This window comes from Pseudopipra pipra, chromosome 15, assembly GCF_036250125.1.
Source record: "Pseudopipra pipra isolate bDixPip1 chromosome 15, bDixPip1.hap1, whole genome shotgun sequence".
Classification (NCBI taxonomy): domain Eukaryota; kingdom Metazoa; phylum Chordata; class Aves; order Passeriformes; family Pipridae; genus Pseudopipra; species Pseudopipra pipra.
Window position 1 is genome coordinate 14,198,946 of NC_087563.1, and position 25,144 is coordinate 14,224,089.

The following is a 25,144-nucleotide window of genomic DNA, read 5'->3' on the forward strand; positions in this document are numbered from 1 at the left end:
CATCTTGAAAAAACAAAGCTTGCCGGGGCTGCCGCATGCCTTTTTAATTACATTAATGCTCTCCCCGTGCAAAGGCGCAGTTGGGTGTGCGGGAGAGAGCGGGATCTGCTCGGAGGGCCGAGGAGATAAAACATGGCTGGGGTTGGAGGTGGGGAAGGAGGGACTGAGAGAAGAGGAGACACTCCATGCTCTGGAGACATCTCCCTCACACCCTGGGATTTGCCAGAGACACAAACCATCTGTGTGTCGGTTAGCAGAGATTTAATGGCCAAACCCAGCACCAAGTTCAGCGCAGGAGAGTCATGGCAGGGCACACGCTCCCCCAGGGAGGGAAAGGGCAAGGGCAGCAATGGGGTGGATCCATCTTGTAAAGCACAAAGAGTGATAGAGAATATGGTGGGGGAAAAGCTGATGGCTTTGAAGATGCTTTTGCAGGCTGGGAATAGCTCCATGTATCCTTTTGCTTGTCCTGAATGGCACGGGTGACTCTGGGTATTGGCATACCAAGATGCCAGCCTTAGTGTGGGGCATTGGGGTGAGTAGTGGATCCCCAGCATGAGCCAGTGCCTGATGCAGGGAGTCCCCAAAGTTCCCAGCAGTCCGGGGGCGGTGAGGAGGCTGGACGGCCGTGAGTGCTGGCCCAGCACTGGCTGCCAGCAGCGGGAGCGTCCCCAGCCCCGCGCCGCGGTGCTTTCAGAGCAAGCAGTGCTTTTCCTGTTGTACTCACGGAGGGCCGTGGACAGGATGCATCTGCAGGAATCCCACAGCCTCAACCTGCACAGATCGTACTTTTCCTTTCTTCCCCTCCACCCCCTGGCGTTGTTTGCTAACAGGTCACCAGGCGGCACATGAAGGGAGGCAGGGGGTTATTCCTGCCGCCGTCCTGCTCCCCCCAAGGCCCAGCAGCGGAGCACAGCATCAGCCGAGAGGCTCCTGCAACCTTGGACCACTTAGTGGTTCAAGCAAGGGGACCACTCCAGTTTTGAGACTTAATTTGGCACCTGTCACAGCCATCCCTGGAGCTGGCCATGCCAGGGGTTTGGGGATTACTTTTCTACTCTCTGCTCCAGAGCACGGGCATGAGGATGAAAGCGTCTGCTGTCCCCAGCTGGCCCCATGCAAGCCATTATCTTCTGCATTTTGGGTTGAGCACCGTGGGGGTGCCAGGCACCCCTGGACGCTCCCTGGGGCAATGGGCTGGGAGGCTGTGGCCATCTGGATAGCAGTGTTTGCACTGGGATAACCGTGTCCGGCATTAATAGGAAATGCAGCTTAGCGGACAGATTCCCTTCCCCACCCCCTTTTTTTAATAAACCTTGTTACATTTTGAAGGGATTTTACAAAAAATGTGGTCCTTTATTTTCACAGCCCGGGGGCACATTTTTGTGTGTGACGTCTGACGTCCCCTCTGCAGGGAAAGGGGGAGGTTGGAGGCGCGAGGTGGGGTGTCCTCCGTGGGCACTGAGAAGCACGGGGTCCCAAAGACCACGGTGATGCCAACCTGATCCATGTGTTGAGAGACAAATGATGGCTGTTGTTGTTGTTGTTGTTGAGAGAGACATGTCTGTAGGACAGGCCGTGGGCAGCAGGACACACACGCGGGCAGAGGTGGGCCAGGGCAGCCCCTGGGCTGACTCCACCTCACGTGGGCAAGGAAAGAGGAGGCAGGAATGATGGGGGGAGATGGCCAGCACCCCACCGTTGCCATGGGGGCAGCCACGGGGACACCACCTCGGAGCCACGCGCAGGCGGGAAGGAAGTGGAGAACAATCAGAGAGAACAAGGCCGGCAGCCCTGGCCTGGCAGCGCCGGTGGTGCCGCTCAGCACGTCCCTCCACTGCCATGTCCCCCTCAGCAGCCTCTCCTTGGTGGTGGTGGGCCCTGGGCAGCCCGGCTTCTCCACCAGCCTGGCTCCTCATGACTCCACAGACGCCTGTGTCAGAGAGGCTGGTGGCCATTTGATGTCTCCTGGGGCAAGTTTCCCCATAGAGAAGCATTCCTAGAATCACTGAATCATTAAGGTTGAAAAAGACTTCTATGACCATCAAGTCCAGCTGTTAACCCAGCACCACCGTGTTCACCACTAGACCGTGTCCCCAAGTGCCACATCCACATGTCTTTTGAACACTTCCAGGCATGGTGACTCCACCACTTCCATGGGCGGAGTTCCAAAGGGTTCCAATGCCTGAGCACCCTTTCAGTGTAGAAACTACCTCCCCTGGCACAACTTGAGGCCATTTCCTCCTGTCCTAAGGCTCATGTGGCTCTACCACAGCACTTCTGAGACCTGAGGTCCTCAGGTCACAGTTTTGGAGGAGAGATGTCACACAGGGCTCCTTCTATTTGTGAAACCCATGGAAACTCTATGTCCTTGAGATCTCTCTGTCCTTGCCAGATCTCTCTGATACCTGGGTTTGAATGTTACAAGGGAAGGAAACAGACATGCACAGAACGTAGTTGCAAAAACCCTCACATTTTTGTAGAAATTCAAGCTAGCAACATATTTCTGCATTCTTTTCTTCCTTAGCATTTAGCACCCACCTGAGCCACAGCTTCACATTTCTTAACTCTTTTTTTCCCCCCTTTATTTCTGGTTAGTTTGCTTGTTTTTGCAGTCAATGAGACTTTTCTTTTGAATTATCTCACATCTCCAGAAGCTGGAGTTTTAAGATAGAGATCATGAAGTAATGACAGTCAGCAACACTGTGTTAATGAAAAACAACAGTAGTCTCTGAAGGTAACCGGTACTTCGAGATGTTTTGTCCATGAGGAGCTCACTTAGGGTGCATGTCTGGCATGCCGGAGATGCAAGCACACAAAAAGTGGGACTCTCCCTGAAAAAAGGTGGAAGAGGAGCATGATAATGTTTAACTGCCTGTCCTTGAGCCTGGATAATTTCACTCCTGGAATGCCTGTCTGGTGGTGCAGGGAAGGGGGCTGCTGCAATCCCCAGAGGTTTGGTCCTGTTCAGGTGACTGTACCTGAGAGTGTGCCAAAGGAGAAGGGCATTCCGTGAATGCCTGCTGACTCCAGAGAGCATCTCTGTGCCAAAGCAAGAGTTTTGCATTTCTGGTATCTGGGCATCCCTGATTTGTCCCCCTGATTACAGAAAGCCACATGTGTATAGAAAAATCTCCTGCCAGACTCCCTCCGGTTAGCAGAGGGGATCATTTCAGAGCCTTAGTCCAAGCAAACTCAATCTCATTCACCTGGTGAGGAACGGGCACACTTGGATTCCCCACTTTCTAGTCTTTCATTCTTTTTCTGGCCCTTGTCTGTGCTAGTCTGTCTATCAGAGCCTGGGGGCTGTCTGGCCCTGGCCCTAGAGCTGCTGCTGAAGAGCTGCTCCCTGGAGCCAGGAGGGCTGCAGACAAACCACTTGTGTCCTGCTGAGCCAACATTCAATTATCTTGTAGGAACAGAGCCTGAGGAGATGTTTCCTTCAAAAGGCTTTGCCCCTCTCTGGGCTCGTGATGCCAGGAGAGCTGCTGCCCACAGCGGTGGGTGCAGGCTAGTCAGTATCTGCATCATCCCCTCTCTCCTTTCCTTCCACAGATCTGGTGAGCAGCTATTCTATGACCCCTCCTACTCTCAGCATCACCGAGGAGGAACACGTCATCAACGCCAAGGACACGCTGACCATCACCTGCAGGTAAGGCACGAGCAAGCCTGGCTCTGTCTAGACTGCTTTTACCTGGTGAGTGTTGGAGGACTAGGCAAGGAGAGCCCTCCAGGGACACCTTGGCTGCAGTACACCTGCAGATTAGCATGTCTGCCTAGAAATCTTACACATTCACCAAGGGTGAACTCATCTAATTAATTCATTGAAAAAGAAGCAGAAGATGTCTCCAAGGAGGCAGTGATAACCTCTGCTGTAGTCCTGCAGGCAGAAGGAAGATAGAGAAACATTTGCATGATCTGATAGCTTTGTTGTAAGCTCTTCAGGGAAACTGGCCTCCCTGATTCTCCTTGTCTTTCTCTGACATTGATTATTTTCATCTCCTCGGGGCTGCTAGGATTGGAGTTCTGGTTTCTAAATCTCGTAGTACGTTTGGGGGACGTTGAGAAATACCCATGTGAGAAGGCAAGGCTGCACTTAGTGGTGTCTGTAAGAGGCTTCCAGCTTTTCTAGGAAGCTGGGATTTAATGCTTTGCCTTGTACACATTGGGGTGAGGAAGAGCCCTGGCCAGACCAGGTCAAAACCCTGTGAGAGGACCTGGAGAATCTCAGGTGGTTTTGAGACTGACTCTAAGAAAGCGATGTGCCTGAACTGATTTATCCATGCTGGGACACTTGGCTGTACATGTTATCAGCACTACCCCCTATCTAGGAAAGTTAAAAAAAAAAACAAACAAGTGGGAGAATTGCCCAAGGTCAATTTTCCTGGAGTTTCCCTTCAGCAGCTGAAAGCAGATCCTTGCTTGGGATCTGAGTGCTGGGCCCAATGGGGCTCTAAATTCAGCGTGGGCCTCAAATGGGTGTTCCTCAGTGTTATATATAACCACAGAGCAATTACTGCAAACACTTGGCTGGCATTGTGTTCATGTCTTGTCACAAACATATTTAACTTTTCCTGGAACAGATGGTATTGCTTTTCCTTTGTGAATCAGTTCATAGCCAAGGCAGAGGGACAGAGGAAAGGTTGTTGATGGCAATACTGAACTGATTTCACCTGGTCTAGGAAGCTGAGCGGTTGTGGGCTCATTCTCCCAGTGACCTGAGGAACCACGGTGTGTGTTATAGGAAAGATGTGAGTTGGAGGACTGCCTGTGACTGTCCATGGAGGACTGTGGTCAGCCTGCTGAGGGGGGCACAGAGGAAAAGGAGGGAATTTGGGGACTCCAGTGCTCTGCCATGGTAGTTCTCTCCACAGATGGATGTGGGAACTGACATTCTCTGTTAAAACCTTGGAACAGGGGAGATTCAGTGCAGTTGTTCTGAATAAGCTTAGAATCAGGGCAGATCCTTTCTCAGCAGTGGCCCAGGGAGGGACATAGAAAGTGGTTTCAAGACTGTGTTGTCTGGAGATTGAGCCAAGGCTAAAGAACATACTGTAGTTAGAGGTGTGGTAAAAGAAAGAGTCAAGCATGAACACAGCTTCTTAGCACCATGAAGTGGAAAGCCTTTCTTTTTGGGTATCCCTCTTGGACCTGGATTGCCCTTTCCCTGGGCACTTGTTAGGCATTGGTTAATATGAAGGAAAATCACTGAAGTGGAAAAGAGATGCTCTGATTTCCAGTGCAGAGTGTGCATGGCCTGCCCTTGCAGGGAGCATTGTACAAGCTACAGAGTCACTGCAAGTGGCAACAAGCTCCCTGTTTGCTGCTGCAGAGCCAAGGCTCAACTTTCAGGCTCACTAGACAGCATCCATACAGTGCAGTGGCATGGACACAGCTGAGACAAGAAGATCCCTACCCCTGGCTCCCAGTGCTGTGCAGGACTGAACTGCCCAGCCCAAGAACAGCAAGGCCATCTGCAAACAGCATTAAAACCCCTGCAACCCTCTGCCCATGTTGCTCCTTGGCTGCCCCCCACCTCTCCATCCTGGTGTCCCAGATGTGCTCCTTTGGGCTGCGCAGTGTCCTTCACACCATCCACAGTTAGATAAGTCTCTGTATCTCCTGCATAGCTCAGAAGGTTCCCCTTTTCCCTCTGAGCTCTCCAATCCTGTGTTTGTCTGTCTTGAGGAGAAGATTTTGACTGTGGGACACTGTTACTTCATTTGAATGAAAAGTAAATCCTTCCTGGTCTCTGGATCTCTAATTACACCCAGCTGCTTCTCCAACCTCTTCTCTGGACCATGGCCCACCCTGGGAAGACCTGGCTTGGGATAATGGGAACTGAAGGGAAAAACATGCAGACCACCAAGAGAACAGGCAAAGGAGAGGGTGGTGGGGCAGGGTAGGGCAGAAAAAATACAGAATCAAATTCAGGATCCAGGGATTTCCTGCTAAGCATCGTGTTGGAGGTTACTTCAGTTTGACCCTGGTCTTCCCTTGAGAGCAATGTCCTCTGGCTGCTCTTCGAGCTGCCCTTGGAGCCAGGAGTACAGGCCTGCTTGAAGCAGTGCTTCAGCAGAAAGATGAGCTCAAAACCTCCCTGTGAGACTCCCTGGAGACCTTTCGAGCTTCACCCACTGAGTGTGAGAGTCCCACAGCCAACTGTGCTCTCAGGCTCCCTCACAGCAGCCTGGATCTCAGACATCCACAGCTCTGCAGCCCCCCCCCCAGCTCCACAGCCCTCCAAGCCTCATCAGTGACCAGAGTCCATGCCAGGCCATGGGATGAACAATGCCTCTGGAGCTGGGCAAGCTTAAGAGACCCAAGGGCACAACACATACGCAAGAAGCCACCAGATGCTGGGGCTCTGCTTTTGCAAAGGGCATCACATGCGGTCACGTTCCCTTGTCACCCAGCACAATGCACCCTTGAGAGACCCAGAGAGAGCAGGGGACCAGTGCAGGAACATTCCCCAAAATACAGATCATGCCAGTGCTGGCTGAGAGCCCCAGCGATGTTTTGATCTAAGCATGTGGCAGAGCCAGGGAAGGGGCTGATGCCCACATAGACAGTGCAGCTTTTATTAGCTCCCATCCTGAGAAGGAAGGAAAGAATACCATGAATCTCTGCATTCAAGCCCTCAGCAGCCTGTGCGGGGGGAAAGCAGAGATCTTGTGCTGTTCCAGCTCATGAATGTTGGAGCAGAGCCCACAGGAGCCAGCTGTGCAACAGCAGAAACCTCTGGAGGGTTCAACTGGGTCATGACTGTGCCAGCCCATCCAATCCCATCCTGCAGGTACTGGGCACTCAGGTGGAGAGCAAACCAAGAAAAAGAAGGGCAAGGTTGTCCTTTGCTGCCCAGTGATCTGTTACCAGAGCTGACTCACAGATGCACAAACCCGTCTGTGGCAGAGGAAGTATTTGACCCCAGAGCCCTCTTGGCTCCTGTGGAGGAAATGAGCACTGTGGCAGGGCTGAAGGAGCCTCAGGATAAGGCAATGCCCCACAAGCACTGCTCCAGAGCAGTGTCCAGGGACACACAACACCTGCTGCACTTTCCTACATGTGTGTGACTGCTGTGAACATCCTTTGTGGTGCTGAGGGAGGATCTGGCTTATCCCAGCTAAGGCACAAAGCCACAGCCAGCTTTGCCCATCATACCACACATGGGAGCTTCAAAGAGGATTGAAGAAAAGCGGTGCCAATTGCAACATCTTCCTTGAAGAGCATCTGTCCTGAAAAGATTGAGGAAAACAGCTGTGGAGAAGCCTACAGTGCATCTTTTTCCAGCTGGCATCAGCCAGCTCCATCGCCAAGAGGCACATTATCACCGAGCTGAAAGAAAACAACTTGGGAATAAATCTTTGAAGGTGACAGATAAGAGGGAGGGAACCACCCAAAACTGCTGCTTGGACCTTTCCCCAAATGCAGAGAGTAGATACAGAAATAAATCCATGTGAGCCTGACCTGTCCTGATTCCTGCCTTCCTCGGTCCTCTTAACCCACCGGTGATGCTAACTTGGACTCACAGTAGTGCCCACACCTCTGTGTCCCCACTGGACCTGGCTGAGCAGCACACATGCAAGGAATGCCTGGGTTAGAGCCGCCCACGGGCTGGTTGGCACGTCTGTTTGCACAGGCCCATCCATGTTTGTATAAATATGTGTCACTCGGTGACTGCAAGCCTTGATGGCTAATGAAACAAGTAGATCTGATAACGTGTGAAAATCCCAGTGGGTAAACAAACAGAAAGCGGAAACACTGGAGACTTGTTCAATTACCCTCCTCCACATGGAGTCCCAAAAATGCCTGAGCAAATGCAAAGGGCTTTGGGGCTCCTTTGCACAGTGGGGGTCTGAAGCTCTTAGCTCTGGGCTGAGAGCAGTCCCATGGCCTGCACTGGTGCAGTGGGTCCATGGGCACAGCAGCAATGGCCATGGCAGAGGCCACTGGGTGTTACTGGTTTAGTGATCAGTTTTACTATTATTTTCCCTGAGCATGCATAGGATGGGAAAAACTCAAAATTCAATTTGTATTTTTATTGAAGTGCTCATGAGACTCTGGTACTTTGGAGAAGCCTGCCCGTGCTTCACAGACACACGCTGCTGGAGCTGCACTTACAGTCCTGCCTCAGGCACTGATGGCATTTTTAGTGAATGCACCAGTTTGAGCTGGGTCAGAGGGGCTGTGAGGTTGTCCCCAAGGGCTCGTCGCTGCCTCCAGAGCCCTTGTACCTGGTGACATGAGGAGAGTGCAGCACACTGTCTCCGAACTCATCCGCAGCAAGCTGGAAGAGAGCAAAGTCTGCAGGAAGATAAATTAACAGCTGAAGAAAAACACAAAGGGACAGGTCTTGTCCCCATGCTTGGACAGAAATCCTGTCCTCATTGCATCTGAGCCATTGTGCCCTCCAATGGCACCTTATCTCTCTTCCTCCTCGCCATCCCTTGCTGTCTGGATCCAGCTATCAGTGACGGTCACGGTCTGGCTGTGCTTTAAAAGCATCTGCCCTCAGAGCTGCCCTGGAAGAGCCCTGGCAGAGGAGCTGCGTGTGCCAGCATGTCTATTCCCAACTTGAATAATAGATGAACCCAGTTTCCCCTCATGGAGCCAACGGTGCTGACAAAAGGCCATTTTTACCCCACAGCTGTCCCTTACGATGGCTTCTTTTTCCCAGTTGTTTTTTTTTTTTTTTGCATGTACTTAAGTGACTTCCAGCTATACTGGCAAACTTTCAAGTGGGGACTAGGCCTTCCTCTGAAAGGGACTCTGATTCCACAGAAGGAAACTTCCAGCATGGAATAAAAGCTTGTGTTGTTTGTAGTAAACAAGTGCAGTTATAACAAGCTAGGCTGGCGTGTGCATGCACATGCGAGCTCTGGAGATCCTCAGCTATATATAAATACACACGTGCACACTCTGTCTGGGGGTTTCTTGTGTTCCTGGACTTTTCTGTCTGTCTTTGGGCTGCTGGTGAACAGGCTCAGTGTTCATGCCCTTAGAGAGGTGTCTGCAGTGTCTCTGCAGAGGTGGGAAGGGGTGGCAGCCCCAGTCCAGCTGTGGTTTAGAGGGGCTGCAGGGTGCTGTAGAGCAAGGGAACCCCCTCCCACAACAGCAGAGAAGGAAACAGCTGGCAGCTGGCCAGAAGGCAGTCAGCTGAGCCTCCCCTGGTTTTCCCTGTGCTGTCTTTTATCCCTGACTCCCCTCCTGCTTTTCTCTTTCTCATTTTCTTTCCAGTCTGCTCTCCTTCCCTCATTCTCCTTCCCACTCCATTCATCACACCATGAGCCCCAGCCAGCAGCTATACTGAGCCAAGGGAAATCATCACATCCATGTGTTTCCCTAATAGCTCTGGACCCTTTTAATAACAAGAGGGAATAGAGAATAAATGGAGCCTTTCCCTCAGGGCCTTGCGTGTTTCCCTGTCCTGGCGTTCGTACCAGTAGGACGGTGTCATGGGACAGAGGGGCCTGCTTGTGAGTGGGCTGATACCTTACAGCTTAGCATGGCCAGAGAGGTGGCCTGGGGAAGAGGAGAAGCCTCTGCTTGCCCTGTGATTAGGGAAGCTGCTTGCCATTTCCTCATGCCTGATTTTTCCCTTGGAGGATGGTCATTCCTCCATGCCTCAGCCCAAGAGTGGTGTCTGGCTGGCTGGGCCACATGGAGGTGAGCGCCGAGTCACCACCACATTCACCACCCTTGGCCCAAAGCTAATGCCCCTCTTTGCCCATGTCTAGAGGCCAGCACCCCTTGGAGTGGTCGTGGCCTGGGGGCAAGGTGGACCCTGCTGGGAAGGAGGAGACTGAGTTGGTGGCCTCAGCAGCCCCCAGCAGCGGCCGGGCGATCCGAGAAGAGGACTGTGAGGGGACCGGCACGAAGCCGTACTGCAAAGTCCTGGTGCTGACGGAGACGCAGGCGAACGACACGGGTTACTACCGCTGCTACTACAAGTACATTGATGCCAAAATCGAGGGCACCACAGCGGTGGGCACCTACGTGTTTGTAAGAGGTAAGAGCCATCGGGATGTGCACCTGCAGGCTGCGGGGCTGGGGGCAGCCAGTGCACCATAATATTCGAAAGATTAAAAACCTCAATGTGCCTCCCAGGCTCCTGCAGGCTTGGGGAGGGGGCCAAGGGCTGGTTCCCTGTACTTCCAGGGACCCAATATCCGTCCACAGCGGCAGCGCCTGGGATTCAATTTCGTCCCATCCTGGGGGCATCACTCCAGCCAGACTGGAATGCAGGAATTTAAGCAGCGAGAGCCTCGTCTCAGAGATATTTCACCACTAAAAAAAGCACAGGAGTTATCTTCTGGGCAGCTGGGGGCACCCCAAGATGCTGGTGGCTATGGATGATAGCATTCCATGAAGCTGAGACTGAGGGAGGGAGAGGATGAGTGGTACAAACACACCATGCATCCTCCTGTTCCCAGGCCTGATGGCTTGAGCCACTCCACAGTGGCAGATCCACTCCTCTCCACACTGGCTCCTCTCCAAACTGTGCAGGGGCTGCCTGTACAGGCAGGATTATGAGATGTATTTTGGAGGAGGAGGGATGTTCACCAGGCTTTGGATTGGAACCCCAGCTCAGCAAGTGTCTGCAGGGCCAATACTCATCCTCTCCATGCCCCAGGGGTTCCCCCTCCGCTGTCTCCCCCCCTGCTCAAAGCAAGATAAATGAGCCCTGTCCCCTGGAAACAGTTGGCTGAGCTATTTCTCTTTCCGCCCCCATTTATTAGGTGGTGCAGTTGTCATGAGCCAGGCAGGTCATGACATATAAGATGCATTTTTCAGAAGTCCCAGGGCAAAGCCAAATTTGCCTCTGCAACTATGCAGAGAAAAATGCAGGGGCAAATCAGAAAAGCTGGACAGCTGCTGGAGAGGAATTGAGGTCTGTTTGGGCAATTGCCTCCTCTCCCCGTGGGCTCTGCTGCCCACCCTAAAACAGGACAGAGCCTCCCTGGATCGCAGGCATCTGTGAGTTGGACAGGAGTATTCAGACCCTCTAGAGTGTTTTAACAGGATAGAGGCAGAAAGCTTCTTACACACACTGAAAATGTGTACAGCCTAACATACTTTTCGTGCTTTTGAGTGCTTTTGCAAGAACCTGATTTTCTTTGTGATCCAGCAAACACCACTTTGCCCCTTGATCCCCCTTCTCTCACCTCCAGTCTCTCTGCAGCTCAGTAGTGTCTCTCCTACTTACCAGAGAGCAGCAAGTGTGCACATGGTGCAGCTTAGGGGCAATAAATCCCAGGTTGTCAGGGCCCGTGGGACCCACAGTGCCTGCGGACAGCATGTGTGCAACAGATCCTGCCAACACCTCGCAGCATTGCTGTGCACAGGGCTACACAGCACATGTTCATACTGCTTCCAATCAGGCTGTCCCCTGTTATGGTTATCAGGCATGTAGGAAACCTCAGAATCTGCCTTTCCAAACAGGACAGGCTTTCAGGCAGGAGAAGGGACATGTCAGGAAAACCCAGGCATACAGTAACTACAGCCATTGCAGAACATCCAGATAAAGCCCTGCCTGTTCCTGCTGAACTGGGCTGCAATGTGAAACTGTCCCTGGAGAGCTTGGAAGGGCTGATGTAAGTGTCAGGGATGTTTGAAGACAGCATGGTCAGACCACAGCTTTATCCATCAACCTCATTTCTCATGTTAAGAGCTTGGTGGAATTGCCGGGAACAAAATATCTGTGCTTGGCTGGAAAAATGGGTTCTTTTGTATTTTACCTGCAGCTCAGTTCTTAAATGAACTCTCCACACATATCTTTCCTTCCCATGTGTCTGGTTAGGTGTGTATGTTATTACAACTACAGATAGCACTGTAGACATATAGAATGTCTCATCAGGGTAGGATAGGATATGTACAGCCCACATCTCATAAAGCTTAGCATATATTAATGAAGAAGATGCTAAATTATTCCCATTTGACCCATTAAGACAGTCTTAAGGAAATTTGTGATGTAGTCAGAGAGGGGAGTTAGTGCATGAATCACAAGCTCATTGGCAGCAGGACCAGCCCAGTAAATCAGTTAGTTCTTGGCTGCCATCTGAGCTTGAAGGGGACCTCATAGTATCTCACCTCTGGCATTTGTGCACCTCCTCCCTCTCACATGCCCAGGGCTCAGGAGAGGAATGAGGAACATGTTCACACGGGGAAACAAATCTGTGATTTCAGCAATCCTGTGGCAGCACAAGACCGCAGGAAACACAGATAAGAACTCTCTGGGCAATCCATGTTTTCGTAAGAGCTGACCAATACAGTTTCCTGAGTGTGTTTTCTTTCACCTAAGCTGTAGAAAAAAGAGATTCATGCAGATTCATACAGGTCTTTGTAGCATGACTAGCACTGAAGCAACAGCTTTATAGGTCAAAAATTAAAGTATTCCCTTCTGCAATTAACAGTGGGAGCACTGGGTTGGATTGGGTTGGACCCAATGTGATTTGAGCTACATGACCCCCAAATGGGGATTATTTCCAAATTCATCTTTGACTTGTCCTTTTAGTTGGGCATCTTTAGGGGCTGGGTAGCAGAGGGAAAAATTCTTGAGTTGGATAACCGATGTCCTCATGCTACAGTCCCTTGAAATCAATGGTTTAGCTGAAACCCAGGTGAATAAAGACTAAATGTAGTCCTTAAAAAGATAAAGGACACTGGGATCATTTGGTCTGATTCCAGCATATCAGAAGCCATAAAATCTCCCCTAGCAGGTCTCTGAGGCAGACCCATGTCTCCCAGATAGAAGCCCACTACCTCCTTACAGAGTTGCCTTCACCCAGGGGGCAATTTCTATGAACGAAGCCAATCATGACCGTGTGCTGGGTGGACATTTACAGAGACATGACTGGCAACACCACACCTTGGAGACACCATTCCCTGTGGGAAACGGCAGGCAGGGGCTGATTCTACAGAATAAATCGTCCATCATGGAAGCTCTGCCAGAGGACACCAAGCAGCCTCACAATTCTCTGTCTCTCCCAATTCTGTCTTCATTCCCTTTAGTCACTCGACATGCTCATTCCATGTCGAGTGTAGCGTAACATCCCTGGCCTTGCTAAGTCATTTCAGTGATTATTTTTGGGTGGTTTTGCTCTTCCTGTCAATATTTGTGCCTGCAGCAGTTGGGCGGCAGTGGGGTGGCAGCCCTGGAAAGCTCAGCTCATCTGTTTATCTGGCTGCAGGATGACATCTGCATACCATTCCGCTGGGGATCACTTCCTCGCCCTGGAAGGTCGCGCTGCACCAGGGCGGCACAGCCCCACACCGCCCCTGCCGCGGGGCCACGCTCACCAGCTGGGCAGGCGCCGAGCCCAGGACACAGCACACTGGCTTCACAAAGGGTCAGACCCAGGCAGAGACCTTGAGGGGGCCAGGAAAGGGGAGGTCATTTCCAGCACTGCCCAAACGTCACACAAATGCCACTGCACCGGTGCTGTGTTTGGTGCGGAGGAGCCGGCTGACTCCCTTTGCATTCCCAAGCTCCAGGTGTCTCCTCTGACTGTCACATGTGGCAGATGGGGCCATCCAGCTCCACACCACTCCCCCTGGCAAGCTCATGCTGTGCTAAAGAAAGTCAGAAAGCCTCCTTTTCTGCTGGTTGATTTCTTTTCCCAGTTTTTTCTTGCCTCTGTTTAGTTGTTGTTCTTGTATCTCTCCTTCAGATTTTGAACAGCCATTTATCAACAAGCCAGAGACCCTCCTCATCAGCAAGAAGGAGAACACTTGGGTACCATGCCTTGTGTCCATCCCAGATCTTAACGTCACACTGACCTCGGTGAGAGCTCGGCCAGGGGGAGACTCTGGACTGAGATGTACTGCATTTGTTCTGCATTTGTAATTGCCTGAATGGAAGCAGGACAGGCACTGCCAGGAAAGGAAAATGCATGGGATAAATTTTCCATGGAAAATACAAGCCATTGGCTTCCTTGTTTTATTTGCTGGTTGAAACTGTGTTGTCCAGTTCCCTTGGGCAGACCCCACGGGTTTCCTGCCAACCTTGCTTCTCTTCCCTGGAGCTCTGTGAAACAAAACAAGACTTTGTTTTAAACCCATTTCCCCACAGCATCCCCCGTTTGCCTGGTCTCTGTGATCTACAACCCCTTTAGGTGGTCGGCATCCCCACAGGGGAGGAGGCTGCAGCCCTGGGGCTCAAGACTAAAAACAGCTCTGTTATCAGTTTGCTTTTGCCTCTTTTTCCCTTTTTTTTTTTTTTTTTTACAATGCAAATACATCCTTCCAGGATGAGTGTTACTATTGTACAAAGGCCTCCAGGGACACTCTGGGGGCCAGGGGCCTTTCCCTTGCCCGGGAAGGACACTACCCAAGGTCAGCACTCATCCCAGTGGGGCTGATGTTTGGGATACCAGCATCAGTTTCCTTAGCTATCTCTAGAAGTTTCCATTCCTGGAAGTCTCTGGCCTGTTCTGCAGATGGAAAGGCTCGTGGTGCAGGATGCGGCTGCTCAGGGTAGAGGGGAGGCAATTCCTAGATGACAAACCCTCGGGAGGAGAGGGCAGGAGGCCAGCACAGATGCTGCATCATTTCTTCCCACAAAAGGGATGTGTTAGCCAGTGTAAAGTCTGGAAGGGGTGGGGTGGAAATGTTGTTACCCTCTTATTTCAGTTGGCAAAATGTTGATTTTTCCAGCAAAATTTCTATATCCACCCTGACGGGAAAAGCATTTTCTGGGACAACAAGAAGGGAGTGCAGGTACCGACACATATGATCAGGGACTTCTTGTTTGTCCAGTGTGAGACTGTCATCGACAAGAAGGTCTTCAAATCCAATTTCTTCATCATCCATATAGCAGGTGAATATTTGGGAAGGTGCAGGGGAGCAGTTTGGGTGACTCTGCTATGGTCCTCTCTGGCTACACAGACTCTGAATGGTGTTTATATCTCCTCTACTGTGTGTCAGGAACACACACCAAGCAGCAGATCATACCCAAACCTCCTGTAAGTGCTCAGTCTGAGTCAAGGAGTTAATAGATCAGAAATGGTTTTTTGTTGCCTATTCTGCCTCAGGGAGCGAGCTGTACGACATCCAGCTATATCCCAAGAAAGCCATGGAGCTGCTAGTGGGAGAGAAGCTGGTCTTGAACTGCACAGTGTGGGCTGAGTTCAACTCTGGCGTCCGCTTCCAGTGGGCTTACCCTGGAAAACAGGTACCAGCAAACAGAGCAGCTCCCCGTGTTCTGAACCATTTCTGTCTGAATCATCCCCTCCTGCCCATTCATTGTTCCTTCTTCACATCATTCACAGGGCTCTGCTTCATGGTCCTACCTATGCTGTGCCCTGGACATCTTGGTCAGAGTGTTTTCCCATTTTTCTCTCTTGCAGTAGAAGGCAGACAGAGGGAAGACCCCTTTTCCTGGCAGAAAGCTGCCTCCTTGCCGAGGTGTTATTGCTCTGGGGCTCTCCTGGGAAAACACTGGATTCAATTCCACTAGTGCAAATCCAGAGCAAAAATAATTGGCTTAAAAAGAACTACTCTAGTAACACAGCCCTCGTTACCAAGAGCCTGCAAGGTGGTCCCTTCCCCACTTTGTTTTCCCCTTGTTGTAGCCTCTGGCTCTTGGGAATGGTGAGACAGGGGAGTCCCCTGATGGCATCACTTAGTTCATGTATCTGTAGGGCTCCCAGCCTGGTTCCTGGGCTGCAGATAAGAGCAAAACATGTGCTAAGCTCTGACCTCAGCCTCAGGCAGTCAGTACACAGGACATGTTGCCTTTCCATCCCTGAGGCTGGCAGTCAGTTGCAGAGAAACCTGTCCAGGTGGAGGCAAGCACTGGGCAGCAAGAATCAGAGCTATGAGGAGCCCATGCACGCAGCTCCATCCCACCGATGTCTTTCATCCCCTTCCCCTCTGTTGTCTCCCGCAGACACAGCGAGCAGTGGTGGAGTCCGAGCGCCACTCCCTGCAGACACACACGGAGCTCTCCAGCATCCTGACCCTCCACAATGTCAGCCAGCAGGACCTGGGCGAGTACAAATGCACTGCCACCACCGGTGCCCAGATGCTGGAGGAGAGCACCGACGTCATCGTGCATGGTACAGCACCTTCCTCTGCCTCACAGAGCCAAAGCCAGAGCTGAGCTGCAGCAGAGCCCATCCCCAAGCTGCCTGGGCAGTGCTTGTCCCAAGGCTCAGCAGAGCAGCTCCTGCACCTCCATCCACTCTGCTGTAGTGAGACCCAGCCTTCCTCCAGTCCCTTAGCCCTTCTGTGTCCCAGCACCACACTGGGAGCACGGTCACATTCAGCAAGGTGCCGAGATGACAAGGGAGAGAGGTGCCAACACCAAATTGGCCCAAATGCAGCAGGATGGCAGGACACATGAGTCTCATGGCCCTGCAGCAGATGCAGTGCCCCTGTGGCATGGCTGGCCTGGGAGGCACCAGCTGCAGGAGCACAAGGCATCACTGGCACTGGGTGGCTGTGTCCCAGCAGCAGGACCAGTCTCCCCATGTCCCCAGTGGTTCCCAAGAGGGAGGCAGAGGCAGCTCTTCAGGTGCCAGGATCTCAGCTGCCCTGCCACGACACCGTCTTGTCCTTGGTCATTGCTGCTGGGCCCTGTGGAGAGCAGCAGAGCTTGGTGACAGCCTGTCCCTTTGTGCTCTCCTCCATGCTCACTTTTTTTCTTGCAGAAAAGCCCTTCATCAACGTGGAGTGGAGGAAGGGCCCAGTGATAGAAGCCACTGCAGGAGATGAAGCCGTGAAGCTGCCAGTGAAAGTCGTGGCTTACCCCCCACCAGATTTCCAGTGGTAACTCACTTTTCTTAGCCTGAGCTGCTTTGTCCTCTCCTTCTTCCCTCTGCCAAATGGGAAAGCCTAGCCTGGCCCCCTTGCTATGTCCCTCTGTGGTCACATTTTTCCACCCATGGGAGTAATTTCTCCCAAATGCCCTGACTCTCAACTGCACAGCCTTGGCTTGGCAGCTCTGCACTGTCTGGAGTAGCCAAGCAGAGCACCCACAGGAGCTGTCCCTCTTGTCCCTCTGCTGCCCAGAGTGAGGTGGGCTGTGTGCAACATTGTGCTGCACTTCCACCGGAGCTGGCCAGAGCTGGGAGCTTTGCACTCACTCACTGCTCAGGGCAGAGCCACAGCATCCCCAGCCCCACACGCATCCATATGAGTTGATGCACAGGTCTGTAACTCAGGTCCAGGGAAGGCCCAGTGTCCTCCCCAGAGAGGTCCTCAGTGCTAGCAAGGAGCACCTCGACTGTACTCTAGTGGGGACCAGCAAACCCCTGCCCAGCTGCCAGTGGGACACTTCCTCCCCATGGCTGCATTTTCTCTCTGCCTCCCCGCAGGTACAAGGATGGAAAGCTAATTCCCAAGCAATCTCAATCTTCAATGCAGATCAAGGATGTGTCGGAGCAGCACGCCGGGACATACACGCTGGTTCTGCGGAACAGGCTGGCGGGGCTGGAGAAGCACATCAGCCTCCAGTTAATCGTCAATGGTAAGGGAGGGCCAGGGCTGGGCTGGGGGGGGCAAAGCTGAGCCCACGGCCCTAGCCTTTGGGCTGCTCCAAGACCAAGTCCCCATTGCTGTCCTAAAGCAGTTGGTACATCATCTCTTCCTCTCCCATTGCTGAGGGACTCTCTGGTTACAGTGAGGCTGGTTCCTTCTGGCTTCGTTCCTGGCTCCATCACTTTGGGCAGGGTATGTCCTTGCTCAGGGGCCACTTCCCAGTTGCAGGTGGAGATGCTGCTGAGGGTGACCCTGACTGATGCAGACTTGAGGGCAGGGCAGCTGCCACACACATGAAGTCTTGATCTGGAGTAGTTCCTCTGGGTGGGAAGCTCCTAGGGAATTTTCCCGCAGCAGAAACTGGTCCCTGTCATACAGGATCCAGATGGAAGGGCACTGCTGCTTGGATATGTGCCTCCAGCAGGCTCTGTGGCCCTGGACTGGGGGCTGCCAGACAGTGCTTTGAGCCCTGCACCATCCAGACAGAGGAAGGAGAAATGATGTCACTTGAATCTGCCTAAGAATAACCTGCTGTGCCTTGCAGGCCTGAGCTGTCCTGAGAGCTGGAGAGCTGTAGTGCCCATGCTTTCCACAGACAGGTCTGGGAAGGGCTGTGCCTGGCATGGGAGGGAGTGGCTGAGCCTGCAGCCACTCACAATGTCACTCTGATCCTTGCAGTCCCTCCACGCATCCACGAGAAGGAAACCTCTTCCCCAAGCATCTACTCCAAGAAGAGCCCCCAGGCCCTCACCTGCACTGTCTATGGCATCCCAGCGCCAGAGGTGATCCAGTGGCAGTGGAGGCCATGGATGCCATGTCGGATGTTCTCCCGACGCAGCCTGTAAGTGCCATTTCTTCCAACACCTGTGTCTTCCCAAGCCACCAGTTTGGCATTATGGGCTTTTTGTGACTGTGGTTGTGCCCCAGACCCCATCTCACTTCTGCTCTCCCACCCACGACATGGCACGAGGAGGACAGCACTGACTGATAGCTCAGAGCACTGTACACCCACTCACCTCATGGGAAGGCAGAATGGAGACACCTGTTCTCAGTGTAGGAGTTTTGCCCAGACTGGGTAGTCCCAGACACCAACAACTTCCACAGTATCCCCTGCATCCTCAGTCATCTACATCTGTCAGTGGATGTCCATGGCACAGCCACACCTCACAGCATCTGCAATAAAACCACTGATCATTGTGCTAATGGGGAAACTGAGGCAGATTGGAGGAGAAACTGTTCCAGCCCCTTGGTGAGACCCCAAGACAGCAACTGGAGCTCATCCCATTCCTGCCCTGAGGTCCCCATGGTTTTTCTGTCCTATGTCTTCTCCTGGGTAATGATGGAAGCAAAAGTGCTCATAGGCAGCTGCTGCTTGTGGAGAAGAATTACTGAATCCTGGGAAAGTACCAGATCTCTGGATGGTTTTCCAGGAGGGTGTTTGTGCCAGCAGCACCAATAGGTAGGCATGAAGGGTGCCTGCTCACTGCCTGTGCCCTGTGAAGCTGGGACAGCACCAGGCAGGGCTGCAGTGGCATTTTTTAGTGACAGCCTCACAGGAAGAAGAAAAAGGGATACTGGGGAGTTGTAGCCAGAGCAGTCAGGGTGGAGGACATCAGGGTGCCTGGAGGAAGCCAGGTCCTGCAGCCCTGTGCAGGCTTTTGCCAAGCCAGGGATGCCGGAGAGCTTTCTATTGCATGCAAGTGCACTGTGGCCCTGTCAGGAAGCAGAGGGACCTGTGAATTATGAGCACTGTCTCCCAAGGCCACCGTATTTCTGCCTAGCATAGCTCCAGAGGATGCAGGAGGCTTCTTTCTGGCTTCCTGTTGTTTACACAGCTCACCAGTGTGTTTGCCCCACCAAGCTCTGCCTCACACACACCCTTGCCACTGCTCCTGGGCAGCTCCACTCAGCTCCACCTTGCTCCCCTGCTACCCTAAGCCTCTCCCTCCACTCCTCCCACTCTGGATTTTGGGCAGACCTTCCTATCTTCCTCCTCAACCTGCATTCCAGAAGCACCCTGCAGGCTGCAGCATCCCTGGTCCCCGACAGATTTGGGCACTTCTCCCCAATCGCCTTTCTCAGGCTGAAGAGGTACCACCATCCCCCAGCAGCACCTTTACTTGGGATATGTCCTTCCTGCTTTTTGTTGAATCGGGGGCAGCAGGAGCACCCCTGGGTGCTGTGCCCTTAGATGTTGTACCATCTGCTCTCCAGGCCAGCACCAGCCAGTCGGTGACATCCCTGACTCTCAGTCCCAGTAGGGCTTTAAGGCCTTGGTGCTGAGCGAAGTGACATCAAGAGCTGCCCTAGGCACATGTGAACTGATTTCAACCCTGCCTTTCTCCACTCAGGAAGGAAAGATGAAGTCCCAGGGCTGAGGGTGAAGACACTGCCTGGGACACCTGTATCTGTTCTCTGCCTCAATTTTCACATGTACAGAATTTTGCCTCACTGGTGGTTGCAGAGCACCCTTATAAAGCACATCAGAACTGTGTAACCGAAAGACCCGGGAAATTTTGCGGAGTTGTAGGTCAGGGACATCAATCCTCAGACACAAAGCTACTTTTGCTGCCTTTTACCCAGCTGACCACCTCCCCATCTCTCTCCTCTTTCTCCTGCTCCTCCCTGGCTGCTGGATTAGCAACAGCAGGCACCGGGCAGCAAGACGCCATCAGCGGGACCGGATGCCCGAGTGCAAGGACTGGAAAGACGTGACACAGCAGGATGCAGTGAACCCCATCGAGAGCATTGACACCTGGGTGGAGTTTGTGGAGGGGCGTAACAAGGTGAGGCTGTATCTCAAACCCATCCTGGGGCAGGGAGCTGGAGACAGGCACAGAGGTCCTTTGCCATCATCCAGCAAAAGCAGGCTGGAAAGGAGCCTGGCAGAGACAGATCTGGGGAGAGCTTCACACCTCTGCTTCTAAAATGAACCATCAGCAGCCATTCCCAGCCCTGGGGCTCTGCAGTATCAGGCAGCCCCAGGTAGAGGGAGAGCTGTCATCTCTGACAAATTACCCTGTGACCAGAGAGGCTCCCACCAGGGCTGGCTGCACAGGAGGGATTACATGGATTGCTGTTGAACACAGGGCGTGTGCTATGAGGGCTCCCTTGGCCATTTCTGAGCACAGGCTGATCTTGTAGAGCCAAACCTTGCAGAGCAGCCTGGGCAGGAAAGCAGGAGTCACAAACTGGCCAGGAAATCCCTGGCCCTGGGAATGTTCATGTATCTGGTGGGGCATTTCATCCAGCTGTCCCCAACCCAGGGGGGTGAGGGTGGTATGGAGATGGTGGCATCCATCCACTGCAGGTTTGTGAGTGAGAGCACGTGTGCCCCACAGAGCCCACTTCTCCATCACAGCATTTCCTTTCTGGAAGGAACCTCTCTCCCTCATTGCAGGGTGTATAGTGTGTGACCTGCTTGCTGCCTGTTTCTTTCTGCCTCTCTGGTAGCCGTGAGTGTCAGGTCTGCGCCGTGACGGGGTTCCTGTTCCCGCTGGTGTCGGGCACCAGCCGCTCACAGGGGGATGCAGAACAAACAAATGGGCCCCTGTTTCCGAAAGTCACTTCCTGTTTTCCTACACACCTCTAAAGGCACTTCCCGTCCCCTGGCCTGGCTGGGAGTTCATCACTCTGCCAAAAGAGTGGCAAGAGCAGATGCTTCTCCTCCCAGGGCAACTGAAGGGAGAGGCAGCGGTTGGTGTCCCCCAGGGAGGAAAGCTCGGGTGGTGGGAACTCCTGAGTGAGAAGCCCTTGCGTCCCTCTCCAGTTGTGACACTCATCTTGGTCTTTTTTGATCTTTCCCTATTTTCCTCATTCTCTCCCTCCTATTCCTCAGCTGTGTCCCTCTCATTCCATCTGTTTGGTTGTAATTGTCCAGGAGCTTCAAATTAGGTTGTGCATCCCAGGGATGTGCAAGACCTTTAGGAGAAAAGAGTGGGATGCTATGTTCTCAAATCTGCTTTCACTCCCTCTGTTCCTTTCTGCCTGTCTTCTTTTACCATCCTCCTGGGTTTTATTCTATCTGGTAAGGCCAGAACGAACCACAGGGTGTGCAGGGCACAGCCTTGCACTTCAGGCAGCAGGATGATGTCAGATCCAGAAACCCCAACTCCAACGTAACACTGTGGATTAGAAGGAAAATGCCCAAGAAACAGGAAAGGCAGCACACAAAAGTGCCAGCAATAGGGTCACTTCAGCTGTACTGAATAACCCCAAGAAACGGAAAAGGCAATGCACAAAAGTACTAGTAATAAGGTCACTTCAGCTGCATTGAGTAGGCACTGAATGAATGACTGTTCCTTCTGATTAACCCAAGCTGATGCATTGCCACTTACAACGGAAATGCTTCCCCAAGTCTATGGGATGAATAGTAAAGGCAAAGTAGTTTCCCTTTGTAAGGCGAAGTAGGAACACATTATTTTTGCATTTTAGACATTGTCTCATTAGAGGGATTTCTGCGTGTGATTAACTTGTCATTTAAACTGGAGCTTCAAACTGCAGGTCTCCTCTAAGGGGAGTGCTTGTAACACATTCAGCAGCTCACACATGTACAGTGTGAGCCAGCAGGAGGAGGAGAGCAGCCTTATTCCCCAGCTGCTTTTCCTGGCTTATTTGGAAGCAGCATCTCCTGGGTCCATGCTCCCAGGATGGCAGCCTGGCTGTTTGCCCAATCTCAGTCATGTCTTGCTAGAAAGATGGAAGAGGAAGCTTTTAGGACCGTGTCTATGTACACTTGAAATTTAAAGCAAGAAGATGACTGTCCTTCCTGAATTGGTGAGAGCTGGGATGCTTTCATAGGTTTGATTTGTCCTTATGGATAAAAGGAGTACTGGCAGGCCTGTAAGTACCTGTAAATTCCACTGAACCTACGGGACACTAAATAGTCACTTAACTGCAGAGGGCTCAGGGAATCAGAGCCCTGGTGTCCTTTCCCTTTCTCCTCACTGTTATAAATAAAGCTTGGCAGGAGCTTAGCCATCCCCTCAGACCTGCATCATGTTACTGTCCCCCTTGCTGAGCACAGCAAGGGGGGCAGTATCTGTCCCCATGGTGACCCGAGGGGCTCAGCAAGAACTTTGCTTCCATGGTGAGGCATCTATGCTGACTGGGCTCCATAAAAAGGAGGAGAGTTTGGGAACAAAATCATGTTGTTGTTGCTAGAGCAAACTTTTAGGCTTGAAATGCACAAAGGGCTATTGAATAAGGGGCTATTTTTGCATAACCCTTTCCCAGGTGTAGCTGCTGCCTGGAGCTAGGCTTGCTGTGGGCTTTGCTGCCTGCCAGAGAGCAGCAGTGATCCTACTTCTCTTCTCCCTTGCTCTTCCTAATTCCTCCTTACGCTCTCTTCCCCCATCAGACAGTCAGCAAACTGGCCATCCAGGAGGCCAACAACTCAGCCATGTACAAGTGTATTGCCTCTAATAAAGTGGGTCGAGATGAGCGGCTGATCTACTTCTACGTGACCAGTGAGTACTGCAAACCTCCCCTCTCCCTGCACCAGCCGAGCTCTCTGCTGGGAAAAGGCAGATCCCTAGAGCTGCTGGGTCCTGCCCTTCACAGTTAGGACCTTCAACAGTGACTGGGAAGCCAGAAGGAAAGCAGGGCTGGCAGCAGATAGCACAGGCAGAGTTTGGCAGGCAGACCTGGGGGCGAGCCGGGGCTGCCTGTGCCTAGGTTCTGGAGCAGCCCTGGCAGGTTCTGGGCAGGTCCTGGGCTGGGGATAGACTGCTGGCTCAGGCCCAGGCAGCTCCCTGGTCTGGGGATGTGCCTGGTCCAAGAGCATCCTCTAGTGGCACCACCCGACCCACTCCCAGGCCAGGTCCCGCTGGCCTGAAGCCCTGGCAGAGTCCCCACGGGAGTTTGGTGATGGGAGGAAGATGAGTTCGTAGAAGCCAGAGCCCAGCAGTGTGGGCTGGAGTCATGGCCCATATGGGGCTGCATAAGCCTCCTGTCAGCAGTACCCCGTGCTGGCAGGAGTCTGTACCTGTCCATTGGGACAGGGAGTCCAGCAAGGGCACAGCAGAGACTTATCTTATGGACAGACCCCAGAAGGCTGGGCTCATGGCCCTCGTGGTAGTGCCTGTGCTGTCAGATCCACCAGCTGTTGTGGAGCCAGGTGCACATCTTCAGTGGCTGCTCCAGGAATCTCCACACGTGCAGCTGTCCAGGCTGCTGTGTCACTGCCTGCACATCTAAAAGCAGGCATGTGTGCAAACCAAAAGGGTACAGCTGAGCTGAGAGCAGTAACAGCCCAACTGAGACCTCCCCAGCTTGCTTCTTTAGTGACCCCATCTTAATCTGACCTGAGGACTTCAGAATATCCCATAACACTCGCTGGGCTTAAGCTGTGCTTGCCAGCAGTTTGCATGTCACAGTTCTACTCTGCAGTGGTTTTGTTTACCCTGAGGACAGGCGGATCTCAGAGAGCTGAGCCCAAGGAGCCAGTTTCATTGTGTCTGGCAGCTCAGCCATGAAAACTCATTCACATGTTCATTTCCTTCCTGAAAGCCATTCCAGACGGGTTCGAGATTGAGTCCCAGCCCTCAGAAGAGCCCATAGAGGGGCAGGACCTACAGCTGAGCTGCAATGCAGACAACTACACCTATGAGAACCTGCAGTGGTATCGGCTGAACCTCTCCAAGCTCCACGATGAAGAGGGCAATCCCCTTGTGCTGGACTGTAAGAATGTCCACCACTATGCCACCAAGATGCAGGGGGAACTGCGCTTTCAGCCCCACTCCAATGATGCCACTTTGCTGCTCACCATTCCCAACATCTCCCTGAACGAGGAGGGAGACTACGTGTGTGAGGTGCAGAACAGGAAGACCCGGGAGAAACACTGCCACAAGAAATACATCTCTGTGCAGGGTGAGGGTCCACAGGGCTGGTGGGAGTGACAGAGGAGAGCTGGCGCTCTTGCTGCCATGAGCTTCCCAGTCCGTCCCCAGGGAAAGCCACACAAGCAAGCTAAACTCAAGGTGGCAAAGGCAGGGCACCTGGGTTCTCAAGACACCCTTCAGCAGGGGTCCGAGACCCAAAGCCCCCCAGGAACACAGATATTCTTTTGATCAATCAGTTTCCCATTTTCCCCTCCTCCTCTTTGTGCTGCTTCTCCAGCCCTGGAGATCCCCCGCCTCAAGCAGAACCTGACAGACATTTGGGTGAATGTCAGCGACTCCATAGAGATGCGCTGTAAGGTGGACGGCAACCACATTCCTGCAATCAGCTGGTACAAAGACGAGAAACTGGTGGAAGAAGTGTCAGGTACAGTGGGCTGGGGATGAATCAAAGGCAGGGCATAGTGTTCAGCTGTTGGAGATCTGAACACTGCTGAGTTCTGGGAGTTGCTGTGCCCAGGCAAAGGCACTCGTTCTCTGAATTGGCCAGACTTGTTTTAATCAAATTCTGTCCCAGTTTGATGCAGTCTCACTGGCCAAGTCTATGCCCCAGGGCCTGGCTCAGTACTGTCTGTGCATGTGCACGTGCAGCTGGAGAGCAGAGAGAGATAAATCATTCATGTTCTTACTCTCAGCCCAGTGCCTGGCATCTCTGCTTAAGCAGAGAGCAACCCAGATCTCATGGAAGGAACCTGGGAAGGATCCAGGCACGTTGCATAGGGAAAAGGACAGATCCTGAAGCTGAAGCAGAACTTGACACAGCA

At 52.6% G+C, this 25,144-nt stretch overlaps 1 protein-coding gene across 3 annotated transcripts in view; it reads left to right on the plus strand.

Moving 5' to 3' along the window:
* Positions 1–25,144, plus strand: part of FLT4 (fms related receptor tyrosine kinase 4) — a 58,290-nt gene that overhangs the window by 18,233 nt on the left and 14,913 nt on the right. For all 3 annotated transcript variants that reach the window (XM_064672065.1, XM_064672066.1, XM_064672067.1), the window contains exons 2-14: positions 3,556–3,652; positions 9,738–10,009; positions 13,671–13,783; positions 14,656–14,818; positions 15,033–15,172; positions 15,890–16,058; positions 16,653–16,770; positions 17,319–17,470; positions 18,160–18,322; positions 20,123–20,267; positions 22,841–22,949; positions 23,992–24,351; positions 24,601–24,747. In XM_064672065.1, the coding sequence (XP_064528135.1) occupies positions 3,556–3,652; positions 9,738–10,009; positions 13,671–13,783; positions 14,656–14,818; positions 15,033–15,172; positions 15,890–16,058; positions 16,653–16,770; positions 17,319–17,470; positions 18,160–18,322; positions 20,123–20,267; positions 22,841–22,949; positions 23,992–24,351; positions 24,601–24,747 (2,148 nt within the window). The remainder of the gene's footprint in view (positions 1–3,555; positions 3,653–9,737; positions 10,010–13,670; positions 13,784–14,655; positions 14,819–15,032; positions 15,173–15,889; positions 16,059–16,652; positions 16,771–17,318; positions 17,471–18,159; positions 18,323–20,122; positions 20,268–22,840; positions 22,950–23,991; positions 24,352–24,600; positions 24,748–25,144) is intronic.